Source organism: Hippoglossus hippoglossus, chromosome 17 (assembly GCF_009819705.1).
Source record: "Hippoglossus hippoglossus isolate fHipHip1 chromosome 17, fHipHip1.pri, whole genome shotgun sequence".
In the NCBI taxonomy this organism is placed as follows: Eukaryota; Metazoa; Chordata; class Actinopteri; order Pleuronectiformes; family Pleuronectidae; genus Hippoglossus; species Hippoglossus hippoglossus.
In genome coordinates, this window is record NC_047167.1 from 15802099 (window position 1) to 15821382 (window position 19284).

The 19284-nt window shown below is 41.9% G+C and overlaps 1 protein-coding gene across 9 annotated transcripts in view; it reads right to left on the reverse strand.

Moving 5' to 3' along the window:
• LOC117778171 (voltage-dependent R-type calcium channel subunit alpha-1E-like) overlaps window positions 1-19284 on the reverse strand; it is a 49952-nt gene that overhangs the window by 5071 nt on the left and 25597 nt on the right. For 3 of the 9 annotated variants that reach the window (XM_034613520.1, XM_034613522.1, XM_034613521.1), the window contains 34 exons: window positions 18438-18491; window positions 17264-17344; window positions 16885-17094; window positions 16648-16760; window positions 16262-16374; window positions 16043-16174; window positions 15127-15196; window positions 14591-14708; window positions 14118-14186; window positions 13663-13729; window positions 9923-10693; window positions 9363-9589; window positions 9014-9128; window positions 8768-8897; window positions 7712-7771; window positions 7470-7576; window positions 6938-6949; window positions 6287-6383; window positions 6041-6201; window positions 5443-5580; window positions 4726-4927; window positions 4461-4625; window positions 3841-3951; window positions 3657-3737; window positions 3228-3347; window positions 3064-3129; window positions 2407-2498; window positions 2116-2290; window positions 1894-2021; window positions 1388-1484; window positions 1112-1229; window positions 877-984; window positions 689-789; window positions 41-147 (listed from right to left, as the gene is read on the reverse strand). In XM_034613520.1, coding sequence (XP_034469411.1) covers window positions 41-147; window positions 689-789; window positions 877-984; window positions 1112-1229; window positions 1388-1484; window positions 1894-2021; window positions 2116-2290; window positions 2407-2498; window positions 3064-3129; window positions 3228-3347; window positions 3657-3737; window positions 3841-3951; window positions 4461-4625; window positions 4726-4927; window positions 5443-5580; window positions 6041-6201; window positions 6287-6383; window positions 6938-6949; window positions 7470-7576; window positions 7712-7771; window positions 8768-8897; window positions 9014-9128; window positions 9363-9589; window positions 9923-10693; window positions 13663-13729; window positions 14118-14186; window positions 14591-14708; window positions 15127-15196; window positions 16043-16174; window positions 16262-16374; window positions 16648-16760; window positions 16885-17094; window positions 17264-17344; window positions 18438-18491 — 4516 coding nt within the window. Of the gene's footprint in view, window positions 1-36; window positions 148-688; window positions 790-876; window positions 985-1111; window positions 1230-1387; window positions 1485-1893; window positions 2022-2115; window positions 2291-2406; window positions 2499-3063; window positions 3130-3227; window positions 3348-3656; window positions 3738-3840; window positions 3952-4460; window positions 4626-4725; window positions 4928-5442; window positions 5581-6040; window positions 6202-6286; window positions 6384-6937; window positions 6950-7469; window positions 7577-7711; window positions 7772-8767; window positions 8898-9013; window positions 9129-9362; window positions 9590-9922; window positions 10694-13662; window positions 13730-14117; window positions 14187-14590; window positions 14709-15126; window positions 15197-16042; window positions 16175-16261; window positions 16375-16647; window positions 16761-16884; window positions 17095-17263; window positions 17345-18437; window positions 18492-19284 lie in introns of those variants that run through there. The other 6 variants (XM_034613517.1, XM_034613525.1, XM_034613516.1 and 3 more) reach the window with 6 other exon arrangements.

Sequence of the window (19284 nt, forward strand, 5' to 3'; positions counted from 1 at the left end):
AGAGCTACACACAGTCTTTTACACACATTCGCAGACTCACAGGGCAGAACCAGCGCTGTGGGCCATCATCGGCAGAGGCTGGGTGTTGGAGAGGATGTCCTCTGGCAGGGCGGCGGCATCCAGACGCTTGAACATCAAGTTACTCTTCTGAAATTAGAGACAGAAATACAAAAGGACAAATACAAGTCAGACGATTTCACAGCAGTTTCATTTTCAAGTGATTCAGGCCACAGTTAGGAATTTGAACAGTGCAAGAAATACAAATATCTGATAAAACAAACAGCAAAGATTTGATATGAATCTCAATTCAGGAACTTCTGGACATTTTCATTCCTCCCACCTCTATGTACGCTGTTCTGTGTGGTCACTATGGAGACCAGAGGAAAGGTTGTGCATTTATATGTTTGTCTCTTTCAATAAATAACTAAACGTAGAAAAGATAAAATTACAAAACTGGCATGGCACAAGGTAGAGCTGATACATGGTCATTTAATTGTATTTAGATAGAGCTCTTCCAGTCTTATCGACCACTGACCTTCTAAGAGCCACAGCCACCAGGCTACATTGGCCAAGGCCGGACCAAAATGTTAAAAAATTAATTGCAAACACCCCTGAATCTTTACCCACACCGACACTTAATTGATATTAAACATGACCTCCGGTGTCAGAAAATTGATGATGAGCTGACCTGAGCCTCCAGTTGTTGCCTGAGCTTCTTGGCTTTGTTCTGTTTGAAATAGTCCATGATCATCATCGAGGCGTAGATCTTCCCCACGGTCATGTCCGTATCTGTGAGGGCAGACACACTCATATTAACTGTCACCGTTCGCCCCTCAACATTCACACTGACTATTCCCTCTGTTGTTCCAGTCAGACCTTTGTTGATTGGTACCAGGAGGTCTAAGTTCTTCTGGGGAAGATACGGCCAAATGATGCTGATCTCTTTCTGCAGCTCAGAGTCCAGGGCCACACGGTCCTCACCACCTTCGACATTCACAATCAGGCAAATAGACTGATGTTATACTGATGCCGTTAAAGGGGAAAACAATATTCTGCAAATTATAAAAATAATGAGGAGCTGCTGTCCTAAATGCGAGATAAAATCCATTACATGCACCCTGACCTCGGGCGATCTTGATGTCTAAAGCCGTGCGGATGAGCGACATCAGGGTGGAGGTGAAGTGGACGGACATGTCCTCGTCCACGGGCATGTTCATCAACACCAACCTCTGATGGAGAAGAAGACAGAAGCAAATTCATTCAGAAGTTATTTCTACTTTTAATCACATCAACGTAAACTTTTACTACAGTATATCATGTATTTATATAACACAAAAAGGATGTTACTTGAGTTTTCATTTTTTTGAGGTGATCACGCAGTCAGTACCTTGTATGCGATCTTAGCAGGACATTTTTTTCCCAGGCCCAGAGGTGGAGACATGTGTGTTAACATCTCGTACATGGCCGTGTAGTGGATACGACCACTTCGGGAGAAAACAGAAGCAAGAGGTGGAGAGGTAAATGAAAGGAAGTACAAACATTATTCATAATACAGGTAGGTCACATTTCAAGGTCGTATAATTCTTGTTTGGCATTTGAAACATGGTGTTTAAATATTCAATATTTCACTAATTTTTTTATTTATTTTCCAAAAAACACACTCTTGATTTTATTATTATTATTCTATTTCATTCTTATCATCTTCTTATTGACTTTGAATGAAAACTAGCTTATTCTAACCATGTTTACTCATTGCAATTTAATGTATTTCACACCCTTTGGCTGCCCTCTGCTGGATGAAGGTAGAACATGAACATTTATCATCTCTGCTTAAAACCAAATAAAACTGAACAGGTAAAAAAAAAAGCAGCCGTAGAATAAAACAAGTCTCACCACGCCAGACGATCATATTCCCCCCAGATGCGGACGAACTCGTCCAGGTGATGGGGGCCGAGGATCGAGGAGTCTCGAGTCAGGTACTCGAAGTTATCCATGATCACGGCCACGAACAGATTCAGCATCTAAAGAGGGAACATCGAGAGGGAGCTTGAGGAGGGAAACCCCAGCAGAAAGAGAAGCTGCAGGAATATCACTGGGTTTTGTTTGAGGACGGACCAGGAAGGAGCTGAAGAAGATGAAGGAGACGAAGTAGCAGTAAGCGAAGTCGGTCCCGCAGCCTCCCTTGTGGTCTGGAGACAAGGTGTCGGGGGAGATGGAGGGGTCAGGTTCACACTCCTGACCCGACAGACAGGAGAGCATGATCTCCTGCCACGACTCTCCTGTCGCACTCCTGGTGGTTTATGGATTAAAAACAATATGAGATTAAAAAAATGGCCACAAAAGATTATTACTTTGAATGAAACTTAAATGTCCATCCGGCTGTAAACATATCTCTGATGAAACCACCTGAACAGAAGCATCAACGCGCTGAAGAACGTCTTGAAGTTGTTGTGCTGATTGATGTGACTCTCATCATTCAGCTTGATGTTTCCAAACACCTGCAGAAAACAGGAACAATTATTATTCTTGTCTGTCTTATTGGATCCTCATTAGCTCCCACCATAGCAATCGCAACATTTTCTGGGGTCCACACATAAAAAATAACAACTTTCATACGTTTCATCACAGCAAGGTCAGGGGTGAATCCAAGGGTGGGAGCAGGGGGCACAGGCCCCAGCGGAAATCTGATTGGTCCTGATGGTTTTTGTTTAAATAATCTAATCACTTACTAACAATACTAACAATAAATATAACCATTTAAGAATTTTTTTCAGTTCACAATATTCAATGATGTGTGGCTTTGCTCAAATCTGTGGAGCAAACAGTAAACAAGGAAGTACTTAAATGTGCCCTTTACTGAATCAGAAATAGTCAATGGATGTTTGACATATAATTGGCCCCTCAGTGTAAATTGTGGCCCCCAATTTAGAAAAATCGCAGATTCACCCCTGAGCAAAGGGTAAAATGAAAAACAACCAAACTATAAATATATAAGAGCCACATTAGTCTGTCATGTCATTTCTGATATTAAGGAGTTTCATATCATCATTAGTGAAAGAATACCTGCATTCCAATTATAGCATATATGAAGAAAAGCATCGCAATGAGGAGACACACATACGGAAGAGCCTGTGGCAGAAGAGACAGCAAAGAGAGGTGGTTAAAATCTGAGATATATATTTTCTGACATTGCTCGAAATATTAATAATAATAATATTGTGTCCGACCTTAAACGATTGCACGAACGTCCACAGCAGAATACGGATCGTGTAACCCTGTCTCAGCAGCTTGATCAACCTGGCCGCTCGGAAAAGCTTCAGGAAGCTCATGTTGATTGTGTTCACCGACTGGGACGCACACACACATGGTTGGAGAGAGGGTGACGCAAAGGAGAGAGAGAGAGAGAGAGAGAGAGAGAGAGAGAGAGAGAGAGAGAGAGAGAGAGAGAGTGGCAGACAGAGGGGAGAGACGGGATGTAAAACACAGATGGCGAAATTCATCACAACATGACTTTAGTTGTGTCTGGAGGCCGGGATCATAACACTCGTGGAAACTGGAGGGAAGAATGCTGCATTCAGAACAGTCTATTTGAGTCTTCGCTCTATTTTAGGTTCACAACAGTGTGAAAAACGACCGGCGTCTTGGCAGAATCTTACCTGTAAATCCACAATTATCTCAGTGATGCTGCCAATAACAGTGATGAAATCAAAAATATTCCAAGTATCTCGAAAGTAGTTCTGCAGGAAAAGAAGAAACACATACAGGTTCCTCATTAGTTCATCCAGATGAGACCTAAATTGATCATTTATCTTGGATTCATTTTTGTGTCATAATGCTCACCACTAAACCAAATGCCATGATCTTGAGGACACACTCCATGGAGAAGAGGACAGTGAACGCTGTGTTCAGGTGTTTCAGGACCGTATCATACGCTGTTGGGGCTGAGTGATACTGAAGAGAAACAAAAAACAATCTGATATTTAATGTATCAGTTACATTTAGCTGGATGTGATAACTTCACCTACACACAACACTTTTAAAAACGATCTTAGTCCATTAACAATACATTTAGTATATTGTACAATACTTCTGATTTGATTCTGATATTCGTTTACAGAAGTTTATGGAATTTGTATTGTTCTCAAAGCTGTTTGGTTTCAGTTGATTTAATTCTGATGTGAAAATATCAACTTTTCAAAATACCAGCAGAGAATCATAAATATCAGTAATATATCAAATATTGATAATGATTAATTATGTTACAATAACATGGTAATCTGTGTTCCTGAGGTCTATGTATAAGTAGTTCTACTTGAATTACCACGAACAGAAGAAAATAAATATTAATTAAAGTAGATTGTCATTGTCGGTGGTGATTCATCAGCGTTAGTGATATAAAATGAAAATATGTTCAACACAGGGTTGCTCCTCTGCTGTAAAAGAGCCAATCAGTTGTTCACCTTCATCATGAGGACCACAGTGTTGAGGGCGATCATGACGAGCACCGTGTACTCAAACGAGGGCGACGCCACAAAGTGCCACAGCCGGTACTGGAAGGTTTGTCTGTTCTGGGGCATGTAGCGCGTCATCGGCTTGGCGCTGATGGCAAAGTCGATGCAGGCCCTCTGAAGGGGAGAAATTTAACACAACAGACACACAGAGGATGATCCTTGATCCATGTGTGTGTTTTGTGTTTGTGTGTGTTTGAGTGTCACCGCTCCGCACCTCGTTCTTCTCCAGACTGCACTCCTGGATCATCTTGTCACCCTGCTCCTGGAAGGTGATGATGATCAGAGCCACGAAGATGTTGACAAAGAAGAACGGGAAGACTACGAAGTAAACCACGTAGAACACTGACATCTCCATTCGATTCCCACGACTCGGCCCCATGTTCTCCTCTGTCACGTCAGTCGAGTGCTGCAGGACCCTAAAGACGTAGAGAAAACTCTTAGTACTGATTTCGTCGTGATTTTTTCTTTAACCTTTGAAAACTGGTCAAAGTTTGAAAAACAACTCCTAAGGGCAGTTTTATGATCTTGAAACTTTGACCTTCGACCACTCAAATCTAATCATTTTATCTGTGAGACTAATTGAACATTTGTGGTAAATTTGAAAGAATTCTCTAAAGGTGTTCTTAAGGTAACATTTTTGAGGGTGAAACCTTTGACCCCCAAATTCTATTCAGGTCATTCTTGAGTCCAAGTGAATGTTTGTGCCAGTTGTTATAAAATAAAATTGTAATGGGTGTCCCTGTGATCACAGGAACATGAGGTCAGCATGACCTTGATGTCTGACCTTTGAACACCGAAATATATCTCATCTTTGTGTCCATGTGCATTCCCTCGAGGTATTCTTGAGGTATCGTGTTCAGAATGGGACAGACGGACAGACAACCCAAAAACATAACATGTCTGGTCCGTGGCTTTTACACTTTAAACTTACTGAGGCCATCCCTCCCCGGTCGAGACCGTGAACAGTGTGAGCAGGGCCCAGCAGACGTTGTCGTAGTGAAACTCGTGTCTCCTCCACTCTCTCTTCTTCACCTCCTTCTTGTCTCTGCTGTAGTCAATGTAGAAGCCTCTGCAGGGAACAGAGCAGCCCAGCGGCAGTTAATCACTGTTTAAAGTGGCAGTTTTAATGAAGAGTATTATTTTACTTCGTCCCTACCTCCGCCAAATAGGTCATATTTTCACCCCCGTCCTTTTGTGTGTTGGTTGGATGTTGTGTGTTTGTGAACGGCATTACAAAAACGACTTGATTAATTACCATGAAACTTGGAGGAAGAACGCTGTATGGGTCAAGGAAGCAGCAATTAAATTTTGCTGCAGATTTGTATCAGGGATGGATGCAGGAGTTATATTTTTACTTTCTCATAGAATAATTCATGGATCGTGACAAAAATCTGGAATTTCTTGGGAACTGATATCTATGAGTTTGCGCAATTTGGCACAGCTTGATTGAATTTAAGTGAATTGTTGGACCTTGGCGGAGCTATAGGATCTAGTTACGGTCATTTTGCGGTTAGGATGTATCCACTCACTGGCATTCCTTCTCTGAATTCATGGAGCTGTCAGTGCAGTAGAAGAACTTCCCCTTAAAGAGCTGCACGGCAATGACAGCAAAGATGAACATGAAGAGCTGATACACGATGAGGATGTTGAAGACGTTTTTCAGGGACGTGACGACACAGTCAAAAACAGCCTGTGGAGAAGAAAACCAAATCTGTCAGAGGTCGGGAAATAACACACAACAGACTGGAGAGTGTTTGCAGACGCTGACATCGTACCTTGAGTTTAGGAAGTCTCTTGATGGTTTTAAGAGGCCGCAGGACTCTCAGTACTCGGAGAGACTTTATTGTCTTGATGTCTCGGCCTTTGTTGTTCCTGTTAAACATGGAAACACAGCACTTAGGAAAAGAGCTGTGCAGTTAAGCAAACGCACAAATACAACGTAGTGAAGACACATTTAAAAACAACGGTGGAAAAGACAAAAACACAGTAAAAGCAAAAAGGTCAACACAAGTGCATGTAAAAATAAAAACACACAATGACACACAGAACTGCACTTTGAGTTTGTTTGTACGGAGGCCAGCAGGCGTCAAGATTAAAAACATTTTCATACTTCTTGTAATTTGACTGCACACGTTATAAATAATGTAATTTAATGATGAAAAGCTGAATTAATTCTATCAAGGTCATAAAAATATATATATATATAATTTAGTGTATTTATTATGTAATTTGATTCCATAAATAATTGATTATAAAGATGAAATTATGTTTTAGTGTTTTTATCAAAGATTTTTACCCCTGATACCTGTCGGACTCTGTTGTAGAAAACACAACCAAAAACACATTAAATACAAAAAAAGAAAATAAAAGGAATACGTCACAAGCGAGTGTGAGAAGTTTACATTGAGTGTGACTAAAATGTTTACCCCATCACATTCCTGGAAGCCCCAACAGTCACACAATCCCCAGGAACAACAGAGAAAAAGAAATCGAGGCATAAAGAGAGAGACACGGTGAACAAAGCTCAGAGGATCACAGCTATATTCACAACAGAGAAATTCACGTGTCAAACAACAAAGAGAACAAAAGGTTTGGTTAGTAATCTGTAACGCTCACGCTGGGAAAGACAACAGACAGAAATATATATATATCGTAGAGACTGTTAACATCAGTCATACACTCACTCCCTCAAATTACACAGAAATCCACGTTTTTCCTTTTGTTTCAGTCTGAGTTAGACGCCGTACAGGAGCATGCAAGCCTCCACATTTGCGGCTTTTGAGCTGCCCAACTTTGACAATGAAGCAGACTGCTTTCTTTTTCTTTTTTTTGATTGAAGATGCAAAAAGTGCCTTTGAGGGAAGGTTGTTTATAACAATGCTGTACGCTCGGAAAAAATGATTTGCCGCAGTGAGTCAGTCATTAGTCATCGACAGGCAGCACCATATAGTGACTCACGTCAGAGCAAAGGCAATCAGAGCCCCCACCACCACGATGAAGTCCAGGATGTTCCACATGTCTCGGAAATAGGAGCCGTCGTGAAGGATGAGGCCCTGGTCTATCATCTGGAGGACGCACACGCCCACACGCACACGGAACGTGAACACGTTAAACACACAAAAACACCAGGAGTTAATAGAAACGAAGGTATATTCTTTAAAAGTGTCGCTGGCAGAGGAAAGTTGGTTTCCGTGACCAACCTTGATGATCATTTCAAAGGTGAACACTCCAGTGAAGACGTAGTCAAAGTAACGGAGGACCTGGATATAAACAGAAAAAATACAAATTGAAGAAAGTGCCAATAAAGACAGACATTTCTGAGGGTGCTTCATTTGGTGTACATCCTTCACCTCTACATGATATACTCATTATATACTATATGAACTGTATATAGTCATAGTCTACAGTTTTAATTGTTCGTATCCCATCGAGTCAGAGCCAATAACCCTGCAGGTGCTGAATGAGTGGGTTCATTGTAGGTCAAAGTATAACCATCATTACTGGACTGAATACGTTTATAGAAATGTGAATAGAGGCGGCAGTATATTCTGAATGTGCTTAACTCAGCACTCACAGGTATGTGTTCGGTGCTGTGAAGAGGTGCTCCAGAGATTTAGATTTTAGAACACTTCAATTACATCATCAGAATCACAAGTGACAGACTGGGAAAAGAAAAATCTGAATAAAAGAAAAAGATCGAGCTTTGGAACACTTTGGAAAAACTAGAACCTACATTTCCCACAATGCAACTTGATCGCATCGTCTTTCAGACTAGTTTTTAAACGCCACTATCAAATTTGTAACACAGGCTTTTATCTAAAGGTCTATTAGGAGGATAACGAATAAGAAATGACTCAAATTATAGGGAAATACAATGCAGACTCTACTAGTGTGTCCTGCCTACTTACTATGCGTGTTTAATTGGTTACTCTTGACACTTTCCTTGTGACAGAGTTGTGAAAAACAAACTGCACAGTTATTTCCCAGACAAAACTGACGATTCTCACCTTGTATGTGCGTGAAAACCAAATGTGTCTCCACACTTTGTTGCTCACACAATTTGGGTATGTTTTAAGTCATTTCTTAGTCTGATTGAAACGGTCCATTCCTTGAGGATAAACGTCTGTTAAAGTAAAGTACACATGACAATCCAGCTTCACTTCGCCACTGACCAGGTGAGCCGAGGTGGGAAAATATGGATTTGAACTCTGACACCTTCACACAGCTGCTTGTGGAGAGACGTTTTAAGATCCCACCTTGTTCCTGTCTGAGCTGGCGGCCACGGGGTCCTCAGCGGCCAGTGCAATGCTGCTTGCCACGATCACAAGGAGGATGGTCATCTCGAAGTAACGTAGATTCACCACATAATGGCAGATCCTCCTGATACTGTGGATCAGCGCAGGGGAGGGTGTTTTTTTTGTTGTTATTTGATGGGTGAGCAGAAACAAAAATAAGGCAGAGCAGAAACAAAAGATGTGACAATCAGTGATTTGGTGGCTCACGGGTTGGAGGCCTTGAAGATGAACATGCTGTCTGGGGCGATGGGTTTGGGAGGAGTCGGAGGTTCCTCCTCCTCCGTCTCCTCGGAGTGGTACGCCTCCAGCTCTTTACTGTTCACTGAAACGCAGACAGGAGTGGAAGAGGAGAGATAAAAACACGGTGGGAGCTCTACATAAACCGCTATGACAGAGAATAATGTGAGTCACCAGTACAATGGACTCATCAAAAAAAAAAAGATAAGTGCAAATGTGGCACTCAGATGTCAGAGACACCTACACATGGTGATACAGATGCTAAGTCCCCCTTCATGCTGCACAGTGATGAGTGGGACCACAGCGGAAACAGCGCTACCTGTCATGGGTGTGAGCTCCAGCAGCGGCTGTGCAGACATCTCGATGGCCACGCTCCCCTCCAGGTGGGACCTGTCACGTTTGATGGGAACCGGGCAGTTCTCGGCCTCCATGGCGCTCACAGTGTACTCTGTGGCCTCCAACGCCGGCTCCACACGGCCCTCACCCTGCTCGGACCAGGAACAGTCAAGCAGCTGCTCGCATTGAGGAGGATCAGGGATGTCAGATCTGCAATGGGAATGAAAATAACATCACTGAAGTTAAATCAATGTGTGTTGTTATTATTGTGGGAATGTGGAGTTTGTCTCCAGCCTTCTCCACTGGACACATTAAGAAGGAATCTTTTCACAGCCAGTTTGTAGAACATGTGTGGAGGACTTGTGACTAACGCTTTGAGACAGAAAAAGTGTTTTTTCAAAAACAGAGACTACAAGGTGCAAATGTCCTCTCTGGAAATATCCAGTAACATTTCAGATCAAGTGGATTAAGTTATATAATGTAAAATAGTATGTGAAATAAGAGTTCACGAGATTAAGTGTTCACAGATGAATAAAGTCTTACCTTCTGCAGTCGTCTCCAACATCCGCATATGGGTTGACGATGCAGGTTCCACCATCATCTTGGACCGACCCTCCCTCCGCCTCGGTTTTCCCCCTCTCCTCTCTTTCTTCCTTCTCCTCCCTCTCGTCCAGTATCTTCCTCTCCTGGCTGAGCGAGCGTCTCACTTGTTGCACCTCATGGGGCGTCTGAGTGCAGTCCAGACTCTTGGCCTCACTGCGAGCCTCACGGTGCCGGTGGCGTCTGTGCCGGGCCCCTTCCTCCGGCCCCTGACTGGGCCTGAACTTGCGGGCCATCCTGTGCCTGCCTCCGCCTGTGGTGCGGTGGTTGGCCCCTGCTGTTTTCTCCTCACTCAGGCTCACCAGAGGCTCAGCCGCCGGAGGCTCAGGGATGGCGATGGAGATGGACATCGGAGGCTCAGGGAGGGGCATCCCAACTGACATGGGAGACTCCGGCAGCTGACCTGGACTGGCCTGTGGGGAAAGGGTGGGGACATTGTGGGCGTTGCTGGGAGTTTCACTGGTGTCCTCTGCAGGGGCGCTACACAGCTCCTCCCTGCTCGCCATCTGGCGGCGTTTGCGTAGCTGGTTGGCTCTCTGCTCCCAGACTGACATGTTAACTTTTCTCCTCCTCTCTCGTCGATTGGAGAATGGTCTGGAGCTATTGAGAGGCTGCTCGTCGGGGGCCCCTGGCACACACTCGGGCTCGTCTGGGAAGGTTGGGCGACCTCGGTGGATTGCACGTTTCCTGTATAGGTAGGGTCTTCTTCTACCACTAAGGAGCACAACATACTTCACATCACCATGAGGCAACAAGAGACTCACAGTTAATGATTTGTTGACAAGAAACATCAAGACTAGTGAAAATCTAGCAAACCAGTTATATATATATATATATTAAAAAAAAGAATCAAACAAAAAATAAAAGCTGCAAGAAAAGGAGAAACCTTTTCTGTGAATTTATATTGTTACGTGATTAGAAACACAAAAAAATTCCCATGGAAAAAATGAGGAGAATACTTCAAGCTGAAAAGTACAAATACATCCAAAAACTGAAAGAAATACCTGAGGGGTAAAGACAGATACAGAGGAAATGAACAAAACCCACAAGAACAAAAAAAGGAAAAGTGCAGGGTTAAAGTAGAAACCTAGTGTGAGAAGATCTAGAAAATAATTTCAATAATCGAGTAGGAAAACTCAAGAGAGAAAATCTATGTGACAAGGATTCATTCAATTATACTTACTGGTATTCAGACTCTTTTGTTGTCCATGTAATCAATGAGTGATTATTTGAAAACAAGACATTAGTGTTTTACAACATACACAGAACATTAGTTGTGACACAGAACAAAATTATGGTTTGAACGGGGCTGAAATCAGTCGTTTAGGTTCAAATGTTAATCAAGGGGAACTTGATTTAATGTCCATCAGTTGTGGGACATTTCTTATTGATTTTTTACGCGGTGTCATTGAACACAACATTTTGGTCAGTGCCACATAACAGGCATAAAACAAGACAACATGATGGGACCATCAAAACTCTGTAATGCACATTAACACCAGCATCTTGAAAACTGCAACACATACAAGACGCACATTCAAATATGTAACAGACAAATGATACGTTCAGTGTAAAGAGTCTACGCTGTTACCTGTTTCATTTACTGTGGACCTGCTCTCATTTTAACTAGGGCTGGGCAATATGACTTCAAATCAATCTTCAATCAAACTTTCGATTGCGATCAATGAACGATTAATGTCTGGAAAATACGCAAAATCTTAGACTTACAGGTTATAAATGTGGTTTCCATACATTTTCGGTTAATTGCCCAGCCAACACCACTCATAACCATATCATTTAGTTTTGGTTTTATTTTCTGTCTGCAGGCAGCGATGGCTCCCGCTTAACTTTACATGAAAATCAACTTGCAGAGGCTCAAAACAGCTTGAAACTAATAATTCATGACATGAATCCTCCTTTTGGAAATATTATTTAGAATGTTTTTTTTCAAACATCCAAGGTTTGAGGTTTTGTTGCAAAAAGTGTTACGTCTTTTTCTGTCTAGTTTCACATTTTTCAGACTAGTTACAGTTTCACAGGTTAGATAGCATCAAAAACATGAATTATTATTATATGTTAATATTATATTATCAATACTTTTACAGTGACAGTAGAGAAACAGGCAGGAGCTGCTGGAAGACCAGGAGGCAACACTAAGCTCCCCAGTGTGGTATACATTTAAAGACTGTTCATAAAGACATGATCACTGCACCACAAAAATGATAATAAAACATCTTGATCACCCCCTGGTGGCCACCTGCAGTGTCTTAAACCCTGCCTCCTCCATGCCGGTGGATGGGACAAGTGCCAAACTAAAAACACACTAAAATTCCACTTATGTATGTTCAAGTGTTCATATTCCCGGTATGTTTGGTTTTAATTTAGTTATTTGATGCTATACAATTGAGTAGAAATGTCATGATTGACTGGAACTGACTCATTATGAAATGCATGAATCAGCGGGACTTTCATACCACGGCTGCACGCCACGCACAGACTCCGGCGCCAAATGACGTCACCAGCCAAGATGGCAGATCCCATATCCAAGATATTTTGGCTTCATTTTTGTGCAGTGGGAGGACAATTTGGATTTATACTCTTACTGTACTTAATTTTAGCTGATCAAACACCAAAGTGATGAATTACAAGCAAGTTTCAAGTTTCTGCAAGTTGTTTGTCATACAAATAAAGGGCTTCCAAGAGAGCAGGAACAACACAGTCGCTGATATATAAGAAAATACTTTTTGGGGAAATAACTGCTATTAAAGTAAATACACGCTTGCTTTTAACATGCAAAATAATGAGTACACTCCTTTGAAAAGCCAGGTCAGTCACTCCAGGTCAGTAATGCCCCCGATAGTTTCTTTTCCCTCATTACGACAGCTCCGTTGCCACAGTGGTGATACTGATCTCACAAGTCGTACTGAGAATGAACGCTTGACCAAAATCTGACACCCTCCAAAGTGTGCCTCCTCCCTGCAGAGCGACACATTGAGACTCCCCACTGTTCCCGGCATCCTCTGAAAAACTGCCTCCTGCCCTCCTCCTGACTTACTGGATCATCGGACCTGTGGGGAGGCCACCGGGTCACTCAGAGGAGCAGGAAGTTCATTACCAAAAGAGGCTACTCATAACCAATCACAGGCCAAGGCAGAAACAGATGGCGTCTCAGTGAAGCTGCAGAAGCAGTCCGTAAGGGGTCATGCTTTTCCATCAGGCACATTCAATACACATTCATTACCGTGTCATCAATGCCTTACACATGCGTTTCTTTCTTTCTTTTTGCATTCACCATGCAGCCCAAAGAACCGAGGAACTCACTGTTTTAAACATTTGCCTGTTGCACGTTTATCAGAGAGTCCACAATCGATGGAGTTTATTGGCTAAGCTCTGTTGATTTCATAAAACCTCCTTCCTCCAATAACTGAAGAAGCATGATGATCAAATTCACCACCACCACCAGTTTTCCCACAGCAACATGTATCTTAAGTAAATCCCAGTTTGATTACGCTGCATGTGCATGTGCTGCATAAAGGAATCGTCCAATTCAAATTTTCCATTTGCTCAAGAGGAGAGCGGATCTGAGACTTCCACACTTGAACACTGAGATTTACTTAAGGGCTGTGAACCCTCTGGATGTCTCATGTTCAAATGATGACTCTGTAAACTGTTGGATAACTTACTCAGAGATCAGGCCATCCCTGCCCCTGGCATATCTCTGGTTGAAGAACTCCTCTTCCTCCTCGTCCTGAGGAAGACAAAGAGTATATGGTTGTGTAAGGATCCCCATTCATTTTACACATCAGGTTTTTCTTAATAAATGGATGGTTGTGATTTGACTTGAGAAAAACTGTGGGTGTTGAGTTTGAAGGATGTGAGCCTTGGAAGATTCTGTCAAGTTGCATTATGGGACATGTAGGATCAAGGACCATGGCAGTGACTCATAATAGGGGAAAAAAGTTAAGATATTTCAGCATCTCCGTCAATTATGATCTGTCTTTTTTTCTATTAGCTCTAAAACTTTGTGCAAATGCAAATCTAAATAACTGAAGTACGTTAAGGACACACACAGTGTGTAATATTGAATCTAGACAGAAGCTTAACTAACTTAAAAAACTCTTATTTCAAACGGTACAAACCTTTGTCAGTTCCTGTGCGTTTGCCAGATTATCCACAGCGATGGCCAAGAAGACATTCAGCAGTGTGTCTGACAGGAAGGCAGTTAAGAAACACACACAAACAGAGACACACTTGTACAGAGATTTATGTTAAATAAACTTGATTTTCAGATTTGATAGGAAACTAATACAAGGAAGTATGTAACCACATGTTGCTATTTTATGTTTTGTCCAAAGCAAAACAAATGTAGTTTAAAAACAATATCACTTTTGAGAAATGTAACATGAGAAGATCAGAATGAGAATAAAGCCGTATTTCATTCGTTTTTGTGGAAGATCCCTGAATATTTGACTCAAGTAACATGTTAATTGCATGAATATTTCAGTAAATGCTTGTTTTACTGAAATATGTCTTGCACATTTATTCCAGTGTTTATACTGTGTAGAGGTTGAGATGCCACATCTGAGCTCTCTGATCACTTCACAAGGATACAGTTTCCAAATAGTGTGAGCACAATGAAGTAGATCGATGACCACATGCCATACTGCACTCCTCCCTGTGAGCGAATCCCATCGTACATCACCTCGTTCCAGTCCTCACCAGTCAGAATCTGTAGGCAAATGCACATACTATTATAACATTTAACATGCTTAATTACATTGCTCGAATTAGATCCAAGAGAACATTGGTCTAAAAATACATCAATCAAGGGACAGAGTCCCTGTCTACGAATCAGCTGAAGATGTGGTATTAAAATGGCAGCGAGATAAGTAATTACTACGTGTGGTGATCAAAACACTTGTTCTCAGTGCAGTTGGTTTTGTAGATCTGATGTGGATTTGTCCACGTTTCACTTGTCTGATATTCATGTGCGCATATGTGCGCATGGATGTGTGGGATGATAGCGGAGGCAGGGGGTGGAGAGCGAGTGAACAGAGTTGTTTAATCTGCGCCTGGGGTGAGAAATATCCCAGGGTGCAATGTGTCATGGAGAGCAGGCAGAATGAGGGGATCTGTGGGAGCCAAACCTGAAACACTGTCATGATGGCAGCTGGAAACGTGTCAAAATTGGTGGGAGTGTAATCTTCAAAGATGAACCTAGAGGGAAGGCAGATAGAGAAGCAGGGTCAGATATGACCAAGGAAGAAAAGGAGGAGGAAGAAGAGGAGGAGGAGGTTGACGAGCTATTTTCATCCGGACATGTCGTTTCCTCTTATTCTTATCAAAGAGTCCATTGAAGAAACTGCTGCATATTGTACAGGGTGTAGATGCCATTTAGAAAACTGTGTAGTTTTTAAAGTAGATATAATCTACTGCTCTCCTTGAGCCCAGTTCAACCTTTAATACAAGGCAAGGCAATTTGTTTATGAATCCCCTTTCATACACAGAGGTAGGTTCAGGGTGCTGTACAGAAACATACAAAAACAGAGACAACATTTAAAGACATCTATTTAAAATCTAAAAGCACAGTTTCAAGCAAAATAAAAGGTAAAAAGGAATTCGGGAGGTAAAATAAATAAAATCCATAACTCTGTTTCAAAATCTAAAAATAAGTTGAAAGGGAAAAATATTATAAATAAAATAGACAGAACTGTGTAAAATAATAAAATGAAAATAGCTAGAAACAAATACTTCTCTGACTCCTCCTCTAGTACTCCTATATTTTGACCCTTGGATCCCCCCAAGGGTCTATCTTGGATCCCCCTCCTTTCTACTTCTTATCCAATAATGTTTGTGCCCTGAAACCGCTGTTATTTTGGATTCAGAATTCAGAAGGCACTATTGAGACAGTAAACCGAGATCGGGTCATTTCTTTCCTCTTCAGATTTAGAAAAGTTCAACCACGCTTTTATGTCTTATAGAATCTACTATAGAGCATGACAGTGTTCGCCCACTTTTGGAACGACTCTAGTAAATTCCTCCTTTTCTCGAGGTTTTACTTACCTTCCTCCGAAAAGCTGCATCCCCAACAGAGCAAACACCACGATGAAGAGGAAGAGAAGAAACAGCAGACTGATGATGGACTTCATGGAGCTCATGAGGGAAACAACCAGGTTCCTGAGCGAGGACCAGTACCTGACAGAGAGAAATCACACATATCCTTTTTTCAAATATACAGTTCTACGAGGTAGTTTCATTGAAATGTCTCGTTGTCCCACTTACTTGGTGATCTTAAAAATTTTCAGGAGTCTCAGTGCTCTCAGTACGCTGAGACCAAACGACATGCCAGGCCGGAAGAAGCCCCAAACCACCTCGAAGATGCTGCCGACAATAACCTGCAGAAGACGTCAGACACATGAAAACAGGTTATTTATCTTGAGTAGATGATGGGAGCTGTGGGCATTTTGGAGAGGTTTTTTTCCAGACTCTCAAATTCTTGTATCACAATTATTGTTACCTAATCTTTGTTTCCATATTTTGGCTCCTGGAGGCCTGTAATATTTGTATATTGTATATATATTTTATGGTATTTATACGTGGTGTTTTTAAATAACTTTGAGTCTTTTCTTGCCTGATATGGAATCAGAATAAAGGATGAAGAATCTCACCGCACAGTCGAAGCGGTTGAAAGAAGACTGGAAGTAGAGCCGGAAACCCAGACCATACATTTTCAGAAACATCTCCGCCAAAAACAGCCCCAGGAAAACAAACTCTGCATAGTCTGGTGACGATTAAACAAAAAAAGAAATTAAGTCCAAGGAGAAAGAGGCAGCAATGCATTCAACAGACATGACCTGAATTATTAAACTGTAGTTGACAAACAAACAAACAAACATGAGACCCACAGAGGAAGAGGGTCAGCCAGTCGGGCTGGTTGTGGTGGACGATGGCCACACAGATGGTGTTCAGAGCCACCAGGCTGAGCACCATCAGGTAGAACGTGTCCGTCTTCACCATGCGCCGGAGGGAGATGCGTAACATGCGCTCTTTACGTCGCAGGTAGGCAGCTGGGCCACGGCGGCCACTGCGGAAGTTCATCCTCGATCGGGACATGTCTGAGAAGAGAGGAGAGAGAAAGACAACGAGTTCGAGGAGGTTTAGGAAGGTGGCAGAACAAAGGTGAAATACACAGAATGTAAAGTCACTACACAGCTCGGAGAAAGGCCAGGAAGTAGAGACAGAGGCCTGCTGTAAACTTTAAAGACTGGAACGTTGTTCACTCACTTGCTGTGGACATGTCGGTGTACTTCTCGTCCCCTGGCGCTCCTCTACGTGCACCGGTCTTCTTACTCGCTCTCTTCAGAACTAAAAATGATCCAGAAAAACTTAAGTTTAGTGAATCTCTGAGTAACTGAAAATGAAATCATTAAAATAAGTGATAACTCCTCGATTACTTAAAATGTCTTACTCCCTATTTTGCATTAAGACAACATATAGTGAGTGGTTTGTGATGCACTGTAATAAAAGTGTTACACCTCCTCCTACATGTGTCCACCCATAAGTCAAAGTTAGTGTATGATTAGGCTCGATTATATAAATAGATAATTAAAATACAATAGTTCTGGTAACATAAAATATGTCTTGATGCGATGAGTTACAATTGTTGAACTAAATACTATGATGGTCCGAATAATGTGAATTTTCAGATTTTCATTTTTAATTCATTTGTAAGAATAGTGTAAGAAATTCTAAAGTTCTTCCTCCAATTATATAATCATTATTAAGGGGTATTGAGTGTCGACTGATTTTGACAAAATGTGAACAAGGCAAAGGGGTGTAAATAATGTCTGTTTGTGTGTTTGTGTGTGTGTGTGTGTGTGTGTGTGTGTGTGTGTGAGTGTGTGAGTGTGTGTGTGTGTGTGTGTGTGTGTGTGTGTGTGTGTGTGTGTGTGTGTGTGAGTGTGTGAGTGTGTGTGTGTGTGTGTGTGTGTGTGTGTGTGTGTGTGTGTGTGTGTGTGTGTGTGTGTGTGTGTGATGTGGACACAGTAAACTCTCCCAGTTTATATAAAGAATATTCATGATTGCAATCGAAGCAGAGAAACATTTGAACACATTTGCATTATGGTCATTTACTTGAAAAGGAAAATAAGCAAATGTTAATGATTTCTTGTCGTCAGTTTAACAATTGTTTTACTCAATTGGTGAAGTAACATTAATAACTGTTGCCATGGTTACCTCCAGTTTAATATACTCTATCGAGCCCAGTGATTTGTTGAAGTGCTCAAAACGTTGACTAGGGCTGTTGTGTAAGTTGAAGTATTGACAGCAATCATGCGTATTATGAGTAATTTCTGTGCTATAACATCTACTAATGATTTCAAACACAGTTATAAATAGCGGTATTAGGTACAGGTGTTATCTGTAGGTGTGAGTACAAATCTGAAGCGTGTGAACTCACCGTCTAACGGCGATCTCCCTGAACTTTTATTCTCCTCCGCGAGCATCACCTCCTCTGTAATGCAATACAACTCGAGGTTATACACAGACTTGTTTGTTTTCACCGAATCAAACGATCAGACATGGAGATATAGATTTCAGCGTTGGATTATTTAGGACGTCTGCAAACATTTACAGGAACTGAGGCCAAACTGATGAAAGCTCAGCTCCGTGAGGCCAGTGTGACCTCCTTCAGAGAGAGAGAGCTCTTCTTCTCTCTTACAGTCTCCCAACCGCTCCCTCTCGCTGAGTTTTCTCTCTCTCTCTCTCTCTCCCTTCCCACACTCACCCACATGCATGCACACTAAATATGCACAGCAGCTCTCACACACACACACACACACACGCATGTAAACACACGAACACACAGAAAAGCGCGTGTGTGGATGTACATGCGCACAAATTTAAGTCAGTGAGTCAGTATCACCTTTTTCTCACCCTCTGCTTGCGTGGGAGACTAGCAATGTAGATTTCTCTGTGTGTGTGTGTGTGTGTGTGTGTGTGTGTGTGTGTGTGTGTGTGTGTGTGTGTGTGTGTGTGTGTGTGTGTGTGTGTGTGTGTGTGCACGCAACTTCACTCTACTGTAGGTCCAAAAACTCTGCAGCAGTGGGAAAAAAGAATTCTAGACCGGCAGGCAAATCACTGTTTATACAGTTTTCACAGATTATAAAGTATCTGTATAAATGTACCTCTGCTAAGAAAATCTAAAAATTGACATTTTGGGTAATGAGTTTATTCACTTTCTTGGCTGTGAAGGGTTCAATGAAGAAATAAGGTGAGAAATACCCCCGGCAACTGAAAGCACGGAG